Below are 21386 nucleotides of genomic sequence, written 5' to 3'. Positions count from 1 at the left end.
AGAAAGAGTCTTGCGTGCGGTACGAGAAAACAGAGAGAGGGCCTAAGTCGAGAGTTAGGAGTTGTGGCTCGCGTTAGATAGGATGCGTGTGCCTGGGTGCGGTGTCCCACCACCACCCGACAATCAAAGGTTCACCAACGACGAGGACGATAACAAGGAGGAGGAACGCAGCATCACCTTACACCAGACTACTACTACTATTACTATTACTACTACTATTACTACTACTACAACTACAATTACTGTTACTAATACTACTACTGCTACCAACGTTTATTATTATCAGGGGAAAAACGAAAACTTTGACGAGAAGAATAAACATAAGCGTGGTAACAACAATAACAAGGCAGAGGACGGTGCGTCGTTCACCGGGAGATTGTTAACACTGTCGGATTTGATCGTTTTGAGAGACAGCATACTAGTCGTCGTCGTTGACGGCGAGAAAGAGGAGGAGGAGGTGGTGGTGGTGGTGGTGGTGGTGGCGGTGGAGGAGGAAAAGAAGAAGACGAAGAAGACAACAACGAGAAGGAGACGTCGTCGTGGTGAAATCGTTAACGCACATCTTGGTGTTGTCCTTCTTGCATTATTTTTCGTCAATTTAAATAGGACATCTTTTTGTAAGAAATTCAATCACGTCAGTGTATTAAATTCGGATCGTTTATTAGACTTTACCGTTACCGTTACCGTTCCAATAATCTTATTCGCGTAGCCCGGTTCTGACAGTCGCGTTCCGCGTTCGCGGTTCGCGATCCACGCGCGCTTTGCGGCTTTAGCCGCGGCGTCGCGACGGCCACGACGCTACTCGCCGAAAATTACGAGCGTCGTCAGCAGCAGGAACCTTCCTCAATCCTAGCTGACTTCCTCATTCAACCAGAAGCTGCTATCAGCCGGCTTCAACCTGGACCGCCACCGTCCTCCCACCTACTCATGTTCATCCCGGATACCCTGAGGAGCTGCATGGTGGAACCGGATGTCTCGACTTACCTGCAGGCCCCTTCCGTAGGACAGGTGTGTGTTTTTTCATTCATTTATTTTAACTTTCATCTTCTATCTTGTAAACTACCTTTTTTTTATCTTTCATACTTGCATCACTTCTCGTTTTGTATATATTCTTTTTTCATTTTTATTACTATTATTATTATTTTATTGGATTAGTGTATCTTGTCTCGTTGCAATCTAGTATAATATGTCGATAATTATTCCCTAACACGGCACCCCCTTTCGTTGTCAAGAACACGTGCGAATCACGAGCGCGTGTCGCGCTGCCATCCAACAGCCATACTCGGATCCTCGTGCTTTTAACCCTTCTAACCATTCTTACCTGTATTCTATCGATATTTTTGATTAATTATTAAATCATTCCTATATATAAATAAATTTAGAATTTTCTTTCTTTTTACAAGTACATTTTTACATATTTAATTGTTTTTATTTTTAAACGGATTGTAACGTTACAATTTTCGATATTGTTCAATGAAATTTTGTGGATATTTTATTTTCTTAATTTCTTTCATGTTCTTTAGATTATCGTGTTTATCGTTGTTGAAATATTTGTTTACCGATTCGGTCTTTTCTTTTCTTTTTTCGCTCGTTCGTTTTAGCGACGGGAAGGAAGCTGAAAATGTGATTCTCGAAAGTGCGCATCTCTCTGCCGCAACCAATCGGGACATTACGTAATCATCCATCCTTGTTATCGTATTACGTTGAAAGTATTCAGTATTTTCACTAGTTTCTTATAATCGTTTTCATTTAAAAGTATTCGAAGAGTATCGATCATATTTTAAGCGAGTTCGCGTGAGAATTCATTCGATATTCGTTCAACTACAATTAGGTTTCAATAACACCTGAAACATACATACATCGTTTATTTCATTCGTCAAACATTTAGAAGGAAACTAATTATTTCAGTATAAATTTTCTATGATTTATTTTTCATATTCAAATTACTTTAATTACTTATATTATAAAATAAATCATAAGAAAAGATATTTCGAATTTTTGTTAGTTAATTCACTGCCATAATTTATACATATGTATTCAATAATCGTAATGCATTTAATTATTCGCATAATTAAAATAAATTTAAAATCAAATCGAGCGTGCTTTTCATACGAAACACATAATACATATACATGTATGTACATATATGTTTATACATATAGAAACCTAATTGTAAGTTTCGGTAGGGACGTTAAAGAACACGTTCGATAGTTTCGCGTGGCGTTCGTTGTTTTTCGATCAAAGTAGCTCAAGCTTCAGTCAAACTCGTCAGCTGTTTCCCGCGATATAAAGATTATCTCGAAGAGCTGAAAAAAGAACATCTTCTCACAAAATTTATTTCAAATAATACAATGCATATGCCTACGTGTGTGAATTAAAACATTTCGATCAAATTTACTATTATATTTAAAAAAAGAAATAAAACATTTTGTTACTGCTGAGATTAACAAATTGTTTCAATTTACCCTCGTAAAAATATCCACGTTACACAGACACAACTTTTTACAATTGAAATTGAAAATATCGATGATACAAAATTATCCCCTCTCCCTCCACCCTCGCTTCCAAAAAAAAAGAGAAAAAAGTAAGAAATTAAATGACGTAGGTGTGAATATCGTAGGACCAATAATAATCTCTGCTTTGTCGTCTTTCGGCAAAGTTAGAACGGGTCGTTAGCGTCTCGTACGGGACACTTATTTTTGGGGTGATGCGTATTTTAAAGTTTCGGGAGGGAGGATATGAGGGAGAACGTGAAACGTAATTATCTTTGCTCTCTCTGATCGTTTCGACGGGAAGAATATCTCGCGTGTGTTGGACGTCAAGTTGATGCTTACGGAAAATGATTGAAAAATTGATTAAACCCAAAGTTTTTCTAATTTATAATTTTTTTTTTTTTACCTTCTTTCTGTATTAATGTTTACACACGCGTACACATTCATATACACGTTTATAAATTATTACGTAACTATTAATAATACAATTATTAATTATGCAATATAATATGTACTCTTAATTTTTTTTCTTTTTGATTTTCGTAATTCAATTTATTTCATAATTAAATATATAAATTCATTATATAATAAATATAATAATTACAATTATTATATTTAAATCGTAGAAGCAAGATCTAAAACGTACCTTTTGTAAGGTAAAAAAAATCGAACGTAACGAGAAGAGGAGACAGCAAAGAGGACAGTAGAGTATAGGAGAGGGTTAGTGGAATGAAGAGAGTGAAGGAGGTAGGGGATGGTAGGACATAGGGGTGCATCTCTCGAGAAAAGAGTACCGATAAGAAGAACCTTGTTGGTTGTATCGCGATGTATTTTCTTTCTCTCTTTTTCTCTTTCTTAGTCTCTTTTTTCTTTTTTGTTATTTTACCTTTATAAGCATGCATAGTCCAGGTTCTTCTTCCGCGTCTACACTCAGCTTCTACGCTTCTTGTTCTATGTTATGTCCCGCCAGACGAAGAGGAGTTTGGCTATCGATCGCCTTCAGTGGCAGCAGCCGCGTGGTCGCCTCCCTTCTTTCTTTCTTTCTTTCTTTTTCTTTTTTTTCTTCTTTTTTTTTTCTTCCTGTCTTCCTGTCTTTCTTCTTCAGTAGCAGTCCACTTCCTTTAATTCCTCTTCTTCATATTATTTTTCTTTCTTCCTGTCTTCCTTCTTTGGTAGCAGTCATCTTACTTGACTTCCTCTTCTTCTTATTCCGTCTACTTCTTTCTGTATTTTCTTCTTAATCTACCCTTCTTCTTCGAAAGCACCATTTTCTTTATTTTCATCTTCTTCTTCTTCTTCTTCTATCTTTATCTGTCTTGTCCTGATATTCTCTCGTCATCTTCTTCTTATTCAATGTTCCTTTTTTTGGTCTTCTTCCTTTTCTTAAATTTGTTGTCTTTTTCTGTTATTTATCCACCTTCGTCTTTTATTTTCTATCTTCCTCTTTGATATTCTTCTTCGTCTTGTTTTACCTTTTTATCTTTTTCCCTTTTTTTCTTATATTTTTAGTCTTATTATTTCATTTTATTCTGTCTTCTCGGGTTTTCTCTACTTATTCTATCTTTTGTCTATTTCTTCTTCTTCTTCTTCTTCTTCTTCTTCTTCTTCTTCTTCTTCTTCTTCTTCTTCTTCTTCTTCTTCTCAGTCCTTATCCTCATCCTCTTGGTCGTTTTCCGTCGCTCACGTCTCTTCTTCTTTCTCTTGAAAGCAAACGTTTCCCTCCTCCTTCCATGTGTCATCCATTTCTTTGACTTGGTCGGACCATGTCCGGCTCCAAGAACTATTCGAGACTAGACGAAACGGACACGTCCACCGCTTTATCTTTCTCTCTCTCTCTCTCTTTCTTACTCTCTCTCTCTCTCTCTATCTCTTTCTCATTGGCTATCTCGTGAATTCTCTACGGATTATTTTTACTCGAAAGAGTTTTTCTTTCTTTCTTTCTTTTTTTTTTTTTCGTTCGTTCGTTCGTATTCCATCTTGATCTTTTTTCTCTCTTTATTATTTCTTTCTCTGTCTTCCTTTTTAAATGCAAGGATATTCGAGACTATTATTCAAGGAAAGCGTGACGTTCTATCGTAGTAATTCTCCAGATTGAAGGAGACGTGTCGTTGCATGGAAGGAAAGGGTCGAAAACTACCCACCGAAAGTACCTACATTGTCTTTTTTACGTTGCTTTTTAATATAGTCCTTGGATATGTATATGTGTGTGTGTGTGAGAGAGAGAGAGAGAGAGAGAGAAAGAAAAGAGTTACCGTGGCGCCGTGAGACGCTTTGTTTGATACTAACAATGCGAATGGTTTTTTCTTGTCCTTCTTTTTTCTTGGCCCCCTTTTGCCTCTTTCTATCTTTCTATCTATCTATCTATCTATCTATCTATCTATCTATCATCTATCTATCTTCCTTCTTTTCTTCTTTCTTTCTTCCTATTTTCGATTGAGTCAAAATCACTAATCTTTCGTCCTATTAACACCAGTTTTCATTTTAAGGATTCTTTATTTTATTTAAGTAGTAAATTTAAATAAAATTAACTAGTTAAGTGAGCTCGACATGTATATACGTCGGACCAAATCTCTACTGTGGTGCGTTTGACGTGCATACTCGTCGTGTAAAATCAAAAATTACCATTCATTATAAAAACTCGAAATCTCAATAAAATGTAATAAGAATATTATTTGGTGGGGTATGTTTCCTTTATATTACTAATACGACCTTTATGTATTTTATTTATATTTATTTAATTTATTTTTATTTATAAGATGTGTCGTTTGCTCGAAAAAATGGAAAACGCAAGGAAACAAGGTTTTGGTGTACGACCTGTGAAGTCGCACTTTGCGTAGTACCGTGCACACTTTGAAACATATCACACATACATAGCTTGAAATTTTGTTAACTATTTTCTTATTTTTCTTTCTTCTTTATTCTTGCTATCTTCAATTTTTCTTTTGTTTATGTATTTTATTATTTTATGACAATTTTCAAGCTTTCAGTAAGAATAACGTATTCAGAAACGAATTGTTTAGTTTTTTTGACTTTGAATAAAAATGTAATCCTTCCTTGTTTTTTGTAAAATGTATAATAATACCATTTGCCCTGCGTTCGACGTGTATACACGTCGTTGCTTGTTTTTAATTCCGCACCCTGTGATGATCTTTTGAAACTAAATTCCACAGTCAACTGGTTAAATTTCATTAAACTACTACTAGAATAGGATTTTATTATCGGTTGATTATTCCTTACATTTATTTGTTTATTTTATTTTTGTTTATTTTTGTTGTTATTGTAAGACCTTCCTTGACGTAGAAACATTAAAATGTGTAGTTTCGTAGTAGCAGAGTGTACTGTAGTTTAGTACGTAATATGTGTAAAAGAGGAAATCCTCTATCTTGGGATTTCGAACGTGGCAGGAATGAATTTTCTTGTAGATGTTCTCTCCCCTAGATTTTTGTTCTTTTCTTTGGGTACATCCTAAATCGTCACCACTCTTCGGTGTCCTACCCTTTGGGATTTTCTCGTTAGGGACGATCATCCAGTTTAACGCGTGTCCACTCAAACTGAAGAATCGATCGGCTCGGTGAAAAAAAAAGAAAAGTATATTTGATCTTTCTCTGGATGTTTTATTTTCTTAAAATTTATTAAATAATTGAACATTCATTTAAATTTTGATTCGATTAAAATATCGATTGGTGGTTAATAAAAATTGTACAAAAAATTATTCCCTCCCATCCTACCAGTTATAAAAAAAGAGATGTGAATGAGAGAGAGAGAAACAGAGAGAGAGAGAGAGAGAGAGAGAGAAAGAGAAAGAAAATGAATTAAAGGGAGAGCTAGAATACACGACTCGGGTTTATTTGTTCTGGAACGAGTCCCTCGAAGAATATCAAACAGTGTCGAAATCAAAAACTGCTGTAATTATGTTGGCACAACACGTAGATTAAAAGAATTTCTCGTGATCGATGAAGTATTACAAAATTCTTACGTGTCTATCTAATAATACTATATAGAATACTTACATTTATAATAATATTAGTATTTGTGTAAGTACATTGAAGTAATAATTAAAAAATACATGCATTGATTTAAATTCCAATTCAAATAAATCTGAACATAATTAGTTTCATATTTAAATGATGATAATAATAATTATTAAGATATTTGTATAGAAAATTTATTCTTATGCATGTATATTGATAATTTAAAAAAAATAAAAATAAAAAGAAAAGTAAAGAGAAAGAGGAAGAAGAGAAGGTGGAAAAGGGAGAGAGTAAGGAAGAGGAGGGAGGGGTAAGGTGTGAGATTATAACATATAGTTGAGGAGGAGGTGAGAAGTTTCTCTCTCTCTCTCTCTCTCTCTCTTGAGAGAAACGCTTTGGTTCGAGGGCAAATCTAGTAAGCTAGGACAGAGGTCTATTAATAAACGGTTTGGGGTGCCGTACCTGGCCGGCGCGCGCGGTGCCGTCCGGCGCGTCCCGCACGCTTCCCGCACGATTCCCGCACGCGTCCCCCGAGCCCCGTCCACAAGAGCGCACCAGATACGCGCGTCTCGACGGCCGGCGTCTCAGTGTCGTCGCGACGACCGACGTCGTACTCCTATTCTCTCGTGTGCGCTCCGTCCTCTTATTATACTTAATATAATCAATTTGATTGATTATTTATCCGCGTGAGAAAACGTATTGTCTCGTGCGCGCGTGGTACGTTTCCTTTTTTTTGCTTTCTTCTCATTTTCTTTATTATTATTATTATTATTATTAGTATTATTGTTGTTGTTGTTGTTCTTCACCCTCATTATTGTTTTTGGAATTTTGAAACATTTACAAATCTCTCTCAATATTTTTCTAGATCATTCTATCTTCGTTGTACACGTACATATTTGCATATTCATGTATGTGTGTGTTTGTATGAGTAGATGTAAGGAAGGACAAAAAAAAAAGGTTGGGATAGATTGATAGATCGATATTTACGTGTTACTCATAGGTGTGCATAAGAAGAACGGGGTTAATCGTACACCTCGTCGGCTAACCGAGCGATCTAAAAAAGATCCTGTTCATGTGTGTATGTGTGTGTGTGTGTGTGTGTGTGAGAGAGAGAGAGAGAGAGAGAGAGAGAAAAGACGTCGACGAAATTCGTGGCACGAAATCGTTTTTGAACCTCGGCTACTATCTTTCTCTTTCTCTTTCTCTGTTTTTCTTTCTCGTTGAATATCTAAACGTGCGCGTGCGGCGCGAAATGGTAGCCTAAGAGAGACGAAAAAGAAAGAAAGGAAGAGAAAGAGAACGAGAAAGAGAAAGAGAAAGAGAATCATCAAGAATACAAGTGACCTTCGTATTAGGTGTAATTTCGGTGACCAAAGAAACATATCCCCGAATTTCTCATTTATTTATTTATGTTAATTAATCTTTCGATAGATATATTAATATCATCGATTAAGATACTCGTCATCTATTTTTCTGGTAACGTCACAATTCACTTATAGATCTCAGTTCGAAGGTTAAACCACTTTTATTGCAATTACCGTGTAACACCCCGTAAGAACTATGATAAAGAAAAGAATGATTGAATCGTTTTTTATTTTTTATTTTTCATTTTGTTTCGTGTGAGTAACTTATGTGAAGAAGAAGAAGAAGAAGAAGAAGACGAAGAAAAAGAAGAAGAAGAAGAAGAAGAAGAAGAAGAAGAAGAAGAAGAAGAATTTTTCTGACGACGTCGACGAGAGCATCGTCGTCGAGTATCGTCGTCGTCTTCGTAGTCGTCGTCGTCGTGGTCGTCACGAAGCTTCTTAATGTTTTTCGATTTTCCTTGCTGTCTGAAAATAACGACGTCGTATATAGTCACTCTCCTTCTCTCTCTCTTTCTTTCTCTGTTTCTCTGTTGCTCTGTGCGAGTGTATATACGTCGTCGATGAGAGTCAGAGTATAAGTGTATGTATGTGTGTGTGTGTGTGTGTGTGAAAAAGAGAGAGAGGATCGCACGCGTGCACACATTGCTTTGCTCGACTTTCGAGCTTCTTAAAGGCTCGACCTCACGAGCATGCTTCTTGCTGCCGTTTAACCGGTGACAAAGCAACATGAACACCGACGACACGATTCTCTTTTGGCTTCGTTCAAACAAATCGAGTTGCTCGAATTGTCAAATTATCGGGGTTGCCCTGAAACTTCATACCAAATTTTACTTTCTGTTTATTCAATATAATAATAAATGTTGGATAATATAATAGTTTCTGTTTTTGTTCACTGTAAATCAGACTCTCTTTAGGGATTTTATACAAAAAAAAATGCATATCTGATTCATACAAACACATGTATATATATATATACATAATTGCATGCTATTTTCAATATAATAACAATAATTATTATTTCATTTTTCTAAATCGTGCATTGGTGTGTACGCAATCATCATTATCATCGATCAATAGTTCAAATCTATGTAGTTGCTAGTATTAGATATACACGCACATATTATTTATATACGTATATACTTAGATGTGTGCTATTTTCAATATAACAACAATAATAATAATAATAATAGTAATGGTTATTTTATTTTTGTAAATCGTGCATTGGTGCAATCAATAGTTAAAATTTATAGGAAGTTGTTGGTATTAGAAATAAACGCACACATTATTTATATACGTAGATGTGTGTTATTTAGATCAACAACAACAACAAAAACAACAAAAACAATAATAATAATAATAATAATAATAATAATAATCATAATAATAAAGATTATTTTCTTGTTATAAATCGTGAAATTGGTGTTCGATGTAATAATCAGTTAAAAATCTGTAAAAAGTTGTAGTTGGTTGGTATTAGACATTTGAAGGTATTTTTGGATATAAATAAATAAAAGTTGAGTTGAATTGATTGGTTGGTCGTTAATCGTCCCTTTGAGGACGTTAAGACGCGTTATTCCGGGCTTGAGTGCAGATGAGGCCACGATCGATCTGCGAAAGGGTGGCGGAGGAGTATCGCGACGAGGAGTATCGTCACGGGTACTACGAGAATCGGTGCTTCTGACAACCGGACGAGCGGAGGGACAGACAGACGGTAGTGTGCCACAACAGTCGCGGTGCTTGCGAATACTCGATGGTTGGTGTCGTTGCTCTGCGCCCACTTTTTCTTTTTTCTTTTCTTTCATTCATTATTTTCCCTTTCTTACATTTGTTTATTTATCCCCTTTTTATCCTTTGAATTTGTTCGTCGTTCGCTTCGCATCGTCGATTTTTTTCCTTGAATTTTTTGTTTTGCAATATTTTCATCCTCAGGTATTTTCTTTACATTTCTCTTGATCCGCTTCAACTTTATATTTTTCTTATTTTTCTTATTTTTCTTTCAACATTTGCCGCACGATTTGAATAAGCTTTGCACCACTCGAACCCTCTATCGATAACCCTGCGCGGGAAATTCAAACTATCCCGCGATGAAACTTAAACTATAGTACAACTTCCAACTTCCATTCAATTTGAATGAAACAAATTACGTTCAATTGAATTAAATGTGTTCCTTTCCCTACTTTTTCAATTTTTTCTCAATCCAAATCAACCATTAAAATCGATAATATTGAAATCTAATTTTGTAATGCTAATGCTCGAGAGGAATCGTATTTAATAAGATTGCGCTTGTTAAATTGTACGTAAAAATGAACGATATTATGATGATTTGATTAACCAGTTAATTGTATAAGAAATAAATGTAAAAAAAATTTGTATGTCCTACGTTGCAGGATGAGTTCCATCCATTCATTGAGGCCCTCCTACCATTCGTGAAGTCTTTCTCGTACACGTGGTTTAATCTACAAGCCGCCAAGAGGCGTTACTATAAGAAACACGAGAAACGGATGAGTCTCGAAGAGGAACGTCAGTGTAAGGAGGAGCTCCAGGTGAGTTAATTATCTTCAAACGTTATTTTTATTCTCTAAATTTTAAGATCAAACAAAATTATAAATAATAACAAAACAAAAAATATGAAAAAAAATATACTCGAGGATAAAAAGATTTATTATTTACAATTGTAATAATTGTAAGTATATAAAAATAATTTAATTAATAATTAATACAAAATTATTATTATTATATAATTATTAAAAGATATTAAATATAATATAATTTAGAAAAATAAATTTAAAGAAAAAAAACATGGAAAAGAAATATAAGTGAATAAAGATTATTAGCTTTCCAAGTAGTTTAGGGTATATTGATCAGACACGATTCTCACCACTGAATAAGGGAAATGAAAAATATATTATTTCTTTTGTTGTTTTCTTCTTTTGTATTTTAATAGCATTAGGAGAAAGCTAGGTTCATCATTTAGCGAAAACTCTAACGCGAAACGAGCACGTAGCGAAGCTCTCGCTAATATCGCGCGCTTAAGAATAAAAATAATCAGGTTTGAAGTTATTTTTGGCGGCGGGCGACCTCGTGACGTGCCATCGTGCTAGGTCTCTCAAACTCTTTAGCTCTCTCTCTCTCTCTCTCTCTCTCTCTCTCTCTCTTTCTCTCTTTCTCTCTCACACCAATGATTTTTTTTTTATCTTCCATTCTTAATCGAGCTTATCGTTAACTAAATAGATCTTCTTTATATCCTGTTAAAGACCGTAACAAGTATGAACGTGGCTAATTTCTTATGGAATTTACAAAACAAAAATATCAAAGAAAATCTATTCTCCAAAAAAAAAAAAAGAAACATTCCCTTTATATTTTATTCTTATTAAAAAATTAATTTTCTGAACCTCAAAAAAAAAATTCAAATCATAAACACCACATTGTTCGAATTAACTTTCATTCAAGTTAACTGTGAAAACAATAAAAGTAAATGAGAGAATTTATGATCATAAAATTGGAATAAAAATAATAATGGAAATATCGCAAGGAAGGGTAAAGAAGAAAAAGAGAGAAGAGAGAGGGGGGTTGGAAAAATCGTAGTTGAAAGTTTGTCGAAAACTCGGTAAACGTTAGAAGTTAAATTATTATATCGAAGAAGTTAAAAATGGAAAGTCGAGTTGAACGAACTTAAACTTTATCAAGGAAGATAAAGATAAGGGATGAAAAATAATAAGAAGAAATTCCGTTTATTCACGAAAGATAATTCTTGAGAATAAAAGAATAAAGATAGGGTGAAAAGAAGAAAAAGAAAGAAAGGAGAATATAAACATTGAGTAAGAAAAGTTCAATGAAAAGCATCAAAAGAAGAAAAAATAGGAAGTTTCCCCTTTTGAAAAGTAACACCAAGCTTCAAGGCATGCTTCTAATTGAACGGATTTTTTTTTTTTTTGTTCAACCTTGTTCGATGCTTTTATCTAAACGATTCTGCTTAATTAGTCTATCACGTGAGAGGAGGAGTGGCAAGAGGGTGTTTGGGGGAAGTTAGATAAGAGATTATGGGAAAGGTTAGGTGGTAGTTGACAATGGTTTTGGGTGGAAGATGGGAGGGACTGGTTTTCGAGAAGATTTTTCAAAACTCTCTTTCTATTTCTCTTTCTATTTCTCTGTCTTTTTCTTTTTCTTTCTATTCGAGGAAATCCCTGGAGCATTTGGATGAAAGTTCGTCGAGTCTCGTTCGCGGGAGTCACTGACATTCGCGTTTTCGGCTGGACCGCAATCACTTTTTTTTTCTTTTTTTTTTTGTTCTCCTCCTCGTCTATCATTCCATCTTTATCTCTCTCTTTCTCTTTTTTTTTTTCTGTATTCGTTCACTCGTCTGCTAGCGGACCCATCGAGTTTCTCTTCTATCCACCGCAATTCGTATTCTCCCTCGCGACGGTGTTCGATCAATATTTTAATTCCGCGATGCTGCGGTATTTAGTGAACGAACGAGCTGAACGAACCAACCAACGAACCAACGAACCAACCAACGAAATCCTAACTGAACGAACCGAACGTACGAATGGAGATCATCTATCTATCTATCTATCTATCTATGTTTATGAAAGAATTCGCATTTTAGGATCGATATATCGCGACAAGAGATCGTACTACGTTACAAATAAAGAACCTACTCGAGATCACCCCCTTCTTCTTTCTTTTTACTACAACCCAACTCCCTTTCCTCCCAATATTCCCAATCCCCTATCTACCTACCTAACCCTCTACCCTCACCATCATCCCCCGATTCTCTCTCTTTTTATCTTTTTTTTTTTTTGGTATTTTTTGTTTTGAAATCTTTTGTGTTTTATTTTTACAAACCCTAGCCAAGAGTGAGTAAATACTTCCTGCTTTCGATGTTTTTTTCTTCTTCTTCTCTTCTTGGGGGTATTTTTTTGTTATATTCATTTTTTTTATTTTTTTTTATTTTTTTTTTTTATTACTTCCTTCCGATGATATCGGAACGATCAACCAATAAGGTATCCCCCGTTTTCTTTTACTTGGAAGTAATTGATCGGACGACGGACACTTTTCCGCATCCTCTCCTATACCCGGCTTACAATCCGATTACGAGATACTGCAGGGCTTTTAACCCTGAAACCGTTTCCACTTTCGTCGAGTCACGACGACCACGACGACTACGACGACGACGAACACGACTACGACGAACACGACGACGACGACGACGACGATGAACCGATATAGATTCCTTTAGATATCCATTGTAAGAGTATTACAACACTTATTTGGAATATCTTCGATAATAGAATTATACTATTCGTTTAAATCTTATACTTTTTACTATTATTATTATCTTCTTATTTATGGATTAGGGTAATTATTTCTATTATATATATATAATTGTATTTTAATAAAAATAATTATATTATATGATATAATAAGTATAGTTATTTATACTCTTATTTATTACTTTTATTTTGAATATATAATATTATAGTAAAATTATTCCAGAATAATTACTTATATAATGTATATAATAAAATAATATTCAAATATGTATATTAAAAATAGAATAACTTTATTTTTGTCTTTTTTTAATATACAATATTTAATTTAATATAAAAAATCTTCCAAATCTTCCAATATGGAATAATAATTAATTACACACTTATAAAAAATAAATGACCAAAATTCAAGCATCTTTCTTACCAATTGCAAAGATCATTTTTATTATCCTTATTAATTATTTTAATTTTAATAAAAAAAAAAAAAAAAAAACACATAAACCAAAGAAATGAATTATGGTTAAAAATATTGAAAGATAGAAAAAGAATCGTTGAAATCGTTTAAATCATCGATTTCTCACTTGTCTTTGAAATAAGTTAATAACTCGAACTTTCGCGTACACATCAGGAGTTGGTATTTGAATTTTACATGAACCACGTTTAATCTGCGACGCACGAAGCCCTACGGAGTCTTTTCGGTTGAGCGAACGAAGGAACGAACGAACGAACGAACGAACGAACGGCGTTCTCCCATTATCCGGAGGCCTTTTGAAATTATGAACGAAGAAGGAAGGTCAGTGACCATAATTCTTGCGAGCATCGCGCCTTATATGCAAAACTAACGTCGGTGGTAACGAGCTCATCCACGAGTTTATACGTCATGTATATTTTTACTTATGTCTTATAGCAATTATTCAACTTTCATTTTATTTACATGCACATCATACATTTCTTTTATTTCTATTATCATTTTTATCCTACATATTTTTTTATATCATCTTTTTTTTGAGAGGGGGATGTTTTTTTTTTTTGGTTATAATTAATCAACAAAAGAAACATCTTGAATTTTTTGTTTTATGTTAATGTTATTTCATTTTTATTTGGATATAGTACTAATATGGTCATTTTAACAAAACTAACATTGACTAGATATTAATAATAGAAAGAAATAGAAATAAAAGATAACCAAAAGACACGAGACAAAGTCAAACTTTAGAATTCATGCAATCGCGTTAGTTCGAGTCGACCTAAAAATCTCGTTGCATCGCAAACCGTAACTCAACTTTCTCGTCTTTGTCTACACTGTACACGTACCGTAGCTTTCTTGTTAAAAAACAACAACAAAAAGAAAAAATATAAGAACAAAAAATAAAAATAAAACAGAAAGAAAGAACGAAGGAACGAAGGAAGGAAGAAAAATCGACAGAGCCGATACGTTTTTTCGCAGTTTAGATATAAAACACCGAACTTATTGATATTCTCTCGAGTGATGCCACGAGAGTGATGCTTGTGCACGTGAATTGCAAGTGCGGTTACGATGCATGCTTGATCTTCCTTCCGTGCATATACACGTGTGCGTGTGAATATGCGCGCACGTGTATATGTGAGTATATGTATGTGAATCCCATTGAAAATAAAAAGAAACTACATGGACTGTGAATTTTATCGGCACTACAATGTATGTTATTATTATTATTCTTCTTCTTCTTCTTTTAAATAATACAAATTCGACATTTTCATTCATGAATTCCTTCAATTTCAATGAAAAAGTATCCGTCAATGTATATTGTGTACTGATAAGATAAACTTATATTTTAAATTCATTCTACTTTTATATTAAATTTGTATTATTTATTTTTTTTATCTTACTAATCATGTATAACACCGACATATATATATCTAGTGTGTACCTACAGAATGAAATACAATTGAACAAGATCGTTGAAACGTGTCCAATGAAAGGAATGAAAACTAAAGGAGAAAAGATACAAGGAAGAGAGAAAGGCATCGTCAATGTCACTGCACCGAATCGCGTGTTTCGTAGTTGTCGCGAAAAGTGCATCCACGATGAGAACGAATGGATAGCTAGGTAATAATAGAAGAAAGAGAATGAGACAAGGGCTGAGGGTGGTGGTGGTGGTGGTGGCGGCAGTGTAGGTGGGAGAGGAGGAGGGGGAGAAGGTTGGTCAGGAAATTTGGTGAGTGCAACGAGGAAGTATAGAAGTAAGCTGTGCTTACGTACTGGAAAACGAGAGACACGAGGGATGAAGAAGAAGAAGAGGAAGAAGAGGAGGAGGAGGAGGAGGAGGAGGAGGCCGTAGCATAACGTGGCGTGTTAGACATGGACGAACGACTAAAAGAGATATAGAGAGGACAAGAGGGGGAGGGGGTGGTTTAGGTCCGACTCGTCGGCCGTTTTCTCTTAATTTCGAGACAGGCCGCAGGACGATATCGACTACTTCAATTCCAGTGCACGAAAAAGAGAAACGGACGGTGAGAAAGGAGAGATAGTAACGTGAACGAGAACTATAGATAAAGATAGATAGAAAGAGAGAGAGAGAGAGAGAGAGGGATTGTAGGACGCGAAACGTGTACGAGGACCACTAGTGTACAGTTGAGGAAGAACAGGAGGAGTGAGGGGGTACGTAGGGAAGGGGTGGGCGCCAGGAGGATGGCTCGAATGCACCACCAATACCCGCAAGAAGTATCCGAGTAGAGGATATAGTATATATATATATATATATACACATGAACGTTTCGGGTAGCAGAGGCGACGCTGATGGCGGCGGGAGTAGCAACGAGAAAGAGAGAGAGAGAGAGATGGATGGTAGGACGAGAGAGGGTGGGTGTTGTCGAGAAGAGGCGCATGGAAGGGCAATGAGAGGGAGAGAGAGAGAGAGATAGTAGACATGTAGCGCATACGCCGTCGCGACGGAGGCTGCGGCTACGCGGCGCCTACCAACCACCATCTATAATCTCTATGCGGATATCGATTTTCTACCCTGTATTTCCTAAATTTATGCAAACTAGCAACCCACACGGCCACCACCACCACCACCACCACTACCAGCAGTACCAGAGTACCAGTACCACCAGCAACCCCGACACCACCGTTCTCCGAGTCGCTTGCAACCCTCGTCGCATCCGCACGCTTGCCCATCTACCATCCTCTCTTCCCCCAACCCTGCCCCCCGTCACCAATTCTCCTCATCCTCCTTCTGCCACCCTTTTCTGATCCAGATCACTACTACTACTACCATCACCACTACCACTACCACCATCACTGTCCTCCTCAATCTCTCCCCCACTTCTACCTACCAACCCACCTATGGCCCCTCTTGACACAGGGCCGGCGACCACTCGCTACCAGTGTCGGCCCCATTCATCTAACGAGCTCGACCGTTGCTACGAAAACTCTTCCTTCCTTCCTTTCTTTCTTCCTTTCTTCATTTCGTCCTTTCTTCATTTCATCCTTTCTTCATTTCATCCTTAGTTTCCCTATCAACATTACCTCCATTCTTACTGAAGATCCTTCTCAATGGACTATACAGTAGACAGTACCCAAGAGCGTGACTTTGTTACACCAAACGATTTATTCTAACCCTTTTGTTCATGTCAATGGTTACTGATAATCTTGTCAAAAGATTATGATGTATTATGATTTTGTTAGATTCTATTTTATTGGTTGATATAGTAAGTGATGTCTATTTCAACTACGATGCTCTTCTTATTGCTAGTACGTAAGAAATAGTTGAAGTAGGTGAGAAAAAGGGTCTGATAGAAATGGTAGAAATGTGGTTTGTTGATTCGTACAAATCGACGAATTCCTGCTGAAACCGCGTCCTTATCTTATCTTGTATTATCGAAACACGAAAGTGATGTATATATAGTTTTAGAGAGCTTCGAAACATGATGTAGTACTTTAGATCTTTCGATATTATGTTCTTTGATGATAGATTTGTTTCAATAACTAAACTTGCAGATTTAAAATGATTCTTTTTTCTAATAATATAAAATAATTTTCATAATGATTGAAAATAAAATATTTTTATGGTCCTATAAATAAAAAGAAATAATATTTTTTTCCCATAACTTATCGTGATAATCAAATTTTTACAAACTTAATTATTGATATATAAAAATTAGTGCATAAAATATGATACGATAATTATAAAATAATTATATAAATATAAAAAATTTATGTATATATATAAAATTATTTTATAATTAATACATATATTACTTAATACGAATAAATCCTATAAAAAAAAAGAAACTAAAAATCGTACAAAAACAATATGTTTGGGAATAAAATTGGTAAAAATAATTGCAAATTCAATTAGATTTAATCATCTGGTTGTTTTCCCCCCCCCCCACTATTCGTTTGTAGTCTTTGAGTAGAAAAAAAATAAGGGTAAAAAGGAAAGAAAAAAAAGGAAAGAAAGAAGCGGAATGACAATCGGTAAAGAAAAGTAATTGGTTTTCAACGGCGTAAGTGCTTCCAGGCCGTGATTTCCACAGTTCGCAAAGCGATTCGCAGCTGGCACTCACTTATCCACAGCATTCTTTAGTGTGCTCGATTCGTTGCATGCAAGAAATGGGTGGGCGAGAATTTTCTCTCTTTTTCTCCTTTTCTTTTTTTCCTTTTTTTTTCTACCCCCGTTTGTGAAGATCGCTCTTTTGTAGGGGGTAGGTTAAATCAAAGTATTTATGTACTTATGTATAATATAACGTTATAAGCCTCGTCTCGTGAGTTAAGTGTTCTTATCGTCGAATAACACGCTTCTATTTGACTCTTATTACATCTTTTTATCGTACCTGTAAATAAACGTATAATTTTACAAATTCATCGATATAAAAACCTGACACGATCGATAAGGTTTTAATATTTCGATCATTTTCTGATTAAAATAATAAACAAAATCGATGAAGAAGAGTATTGAAATATTTTGGATTTTTCAACTATTTCACATTTTCATAAGCATTATGGAAATACGAAGAAAGAAAAAAGTGAACTCTTTAGTATATCAGAGCTCATAATAACAATAATAATAATAATAATAATAATAATGATAATAATAATAATATACGTTGAAAGGTTATCTTCGGTATCCTTTGGTCTAGCACACACACATACACACACATACGTACGTATTACGTTTATACTTATATAAATATGAGCAGACGAAAGTTATCGTTTCGTTTGGGAATAATAGAAAAGGCTCGAGGGTAAAGTAGAATAATCGAATCGTTGGAGCTTCGTGAAAGTTATGAAAATGTAGGATGCATTTTTGTCGAATGAAATTCCGACCATTTTTATTCTCCCGTTACTTTTCTTTTTTCTTTTTTTTTTTTTCTTTGATGGAAAGAAGAGAAAGGAAAAGATTTTCTCATTTCGATAATATTATACATCATATATATCAAATTTGAATATTTTCTATAAGGTGTCTCAATATATGAGAACATAACTTAATGAGAAAATTAATAATATAATAAAACTACATATATTATTATATAATATGCATTACGTATATTCATAAATGGTCCGCGAACAATAAAAGTAGAAAGGGGAAAGATTATTTATAAGATTATATTTGATTGTTCACTATCGGCACAATCTTAAAAATTATTATCTGCTTATCCAAACAAAAAAAGAAAAAACAAAAAAGAAAAAAAGAAAGAACAAAAAGTAGTAGTCATAGGAAGGTTGGCTGCAAGGAGAGAAAAGGAATGAAAATGGATGACATAGGCGATTCCGAATTGTGATATGTCGAGAAGTATGGCAAAGAAAAAGAGACAACGTTCTAATCTATTGGACTCCTACTGCGAGATCATGTTCTTGGATAAATAATTCATCTTTATAGTATGAATTTAGGGTATGCCAATAATTATGACGTTGGATGAATTTATTCATTTGTATATTTATCATATGTATTTATTTTATAGTTTATTTTATTCATCTATTACTCTCTTTTCGGTACTTACGTATTAACACCATAGCAGCAAAATTTCGCTAATGCGCCAATCTACACCTTAAATTGTTGCGACAAATCATAGAATAAAAAATTTTATTTAAAATCAAAACACTTTCAAAATTCAAAACATTTTATTTATAAAAAGTAGTCAATCGGATTTCGGTGGAAAATGGGCCGATATAGAATTTAACATAGATTCGAAACAGTCTCTATTTTCTTTCACCTGATACTGTCGCCATAACCCTGACAAAACCCTGACGTAACCCTGACGAAACCCTGACGGTTGTCTATGTGCAAACAACAAGGTTGTTGCGTGCGAACAAGATTGCTCTTTATTGGCGCATTAGCCGAATTTTTGCTGCGGTGGCGTTAATAAGTAAGTACCCTCTTTTCTGCCATGTTTTCGCATTAATACACAATTTATAATTAACTCAAAATTATAATTTATTATATATATATATATATATATATATATATATATATATATATATATTAGGTGGTTCGGAAAGTCGTTTCGTTTTTTGCTGACGCAATAATGGCATTAGTTGATACAAACCGACGAAATGGTAACACATGACATCGATGAGAGGTTAAATTTATCAAATTCAACTATTTATGATCACTTGAAAGGTTTAGGTTTAACCTCGAAGCAAAAATTATCTTCATTTTTACAAAAGAAAAACGATACGACTTTCCGAATCACCTAATATATTATGTACATATTAGGTTGGGTCAAAAAAATCAATTATTTTTTTTTTACAAGTGCCACGGAAAAATGGGTTGCTAGACACTTTAAAAAAATTCTCACCAAATATGAGCTCTTAATTTTAATAGGAAGATCCTCCGCATCGCAGTTTTTTATTTTTTTCTTAGTCCAATAGATTAAAATTCATACCTCATTATTTATTGATTGTACAGAAAAATGTTCTAGACGAATTTTGTAGGAAATTTAATGCTCTACAAAAAAGGTATCTTATATTTTTTCCGTAAACCTCACCATTTGAATGATATTGAAGATTTAAGTTTGATTATTTTCAGACAAATTTCATTTTTGTTTATGAATTTTATAACTCGACAATAAATGACTATTAAAAAGTGCACAATACCAATTTTTGTAGGAAATTAACTGTTCTATAAAAATGGTGTCTTATGTTTTGGCGATTAAATTAAGCGTTCAAAAGATATTCATCATCAAACTTTCATGTGTACTGATTTTAATCCTTTGATTTCCAATTACATTAATCCACAAATTAATCCTTTAATTTCCTCGGCTACATGTGAAAAAATGACATAAAATTAATAATGAGGTATGAATCTTATTTTATTGGACTGAGAAAAAAATAAAAAACTGCGATGCGGAGGATCTTCCTATTAAAATTAAGAGCTCATATTTGGTAAGAATATTTTTAAGGTGTCTTACAACCCATTTTTCCGTGTCACTTGTAAAAAAAAATAATCATTGATTTTTTTGACCCACCCTAATATATATATATATATATATATATATATATATATATATATATATATATATATATATATATTTGTAGATGTTATATTTTATTTTTTATATTTCGTTATATATTAATTAAAACGAAGTAGCAAATTACTCAAAGATAAGTTTTTTTGTTGTTGTTTTACTTTATACGTAGAATTTATTTAAGAGGATTGAATCTATGCTAAGTTTGCGCGTGGCTTGGAAACTAATTGTAAGTTAATTTATGTTTTACGTTTTTGAATTGTTGACCCACAAACGAAGACGAAGAGAGAGCTTGTGCACTTAATATGTAAATTTCGATACTCCAACACACACACACAAACATAGTCAAACATAGCTTTACAGTAGTTAGATTGGAAATAGGATAGCGCATATGTTCCCTTATTCTTTTTCAGATAAATATAGAACGAAAAAAAAGAGATAAAAATGAAAAGAGAGCGAGAGAGAGCGAGAGAGAGAGAGAAAGAGAGAAAGAGAGAAAGAGTATATCACCGTAAACAAGTCGATCGTCGTAACTTTTTTTATGACACAGCATTTTCTTTTCGCGTTTCGTATCATTTAAGAGAATTTATTTCTTCGACGATTTCACCGCTGACAGCTGTTAAAAAGACAAATTTCCATTTATATGTTTAAACTATGTTCAATATGGAATACCTGATTTTTCAAAAACTTTTCTCATACTTAAGTTATAACATATATTTGTCTTTTATTTTTAATGAAATCTATCTTAGTGTAAAAATAAATAATTTTCATGTTGGATACACGACGTAGTTAAGAAAATTATTGTCAAATGTTGGATAATAATAGTTTTGATGGTTC

At 34.2% G+C, this 21386-nt stretch overlaps 1 protein-coding gene across 7 annotated transcripts in view; it reads left to right on the top strand.

Annotated features, from left to right (window-relative positions):
• The first annotated feature begins 523 nt into the window (after positions 1–523).
• The window catches only part of NfI (Nuclear factor I), a 69174-nt gene continuing 48311 nt past the window's right edge, over positions 524–21386 (top strand). For 2 of the 7 annotated variants that reach the window (XM_015335867.2, XM_089170709.1), the window contains exons 1-2: positions 525–1008; positions 10215–10370. In XM_015335867.2, the coding sequence (XP_015191353.2) occupies positions 928–1008; positions 10215–10370 (237 nt within the window). In that variant the 5' untranslated portion in view covers positions 525–927. Of the gene's footprint in view, positions 1009–7022; positions 7181–9266; positions 9581–10214; positions 10371–21386 lie in introns of those variants that run through there. The other 5 variants (XM_015335870.2, XM_015335871.2, XM_015335869.2 and 2 more) reach the window with 5 other exon arrangements.

This window comes from Polistes dominula, unplaced genomic scaffold (assembly GCF_049000335.1).
Source record: "Polistes dominula isolate Pdom_NZ unplaced genomic scaffold, Pdom_raw_medaka contig_79, whole genome shotgun sequence".
Taxonomy (NCBI): domain Eukaryota; kingdom Metazoa; phylum Arthropoda; class Insecta; order Hymenoptera; family Vespidae; genus Polistes; species Polistes dominula.
The sequence above is the reverse complement of the archived record's forward strand: the minus strand, read 5'-3'. Positions and strand labels throughout refer to the sequence as shown.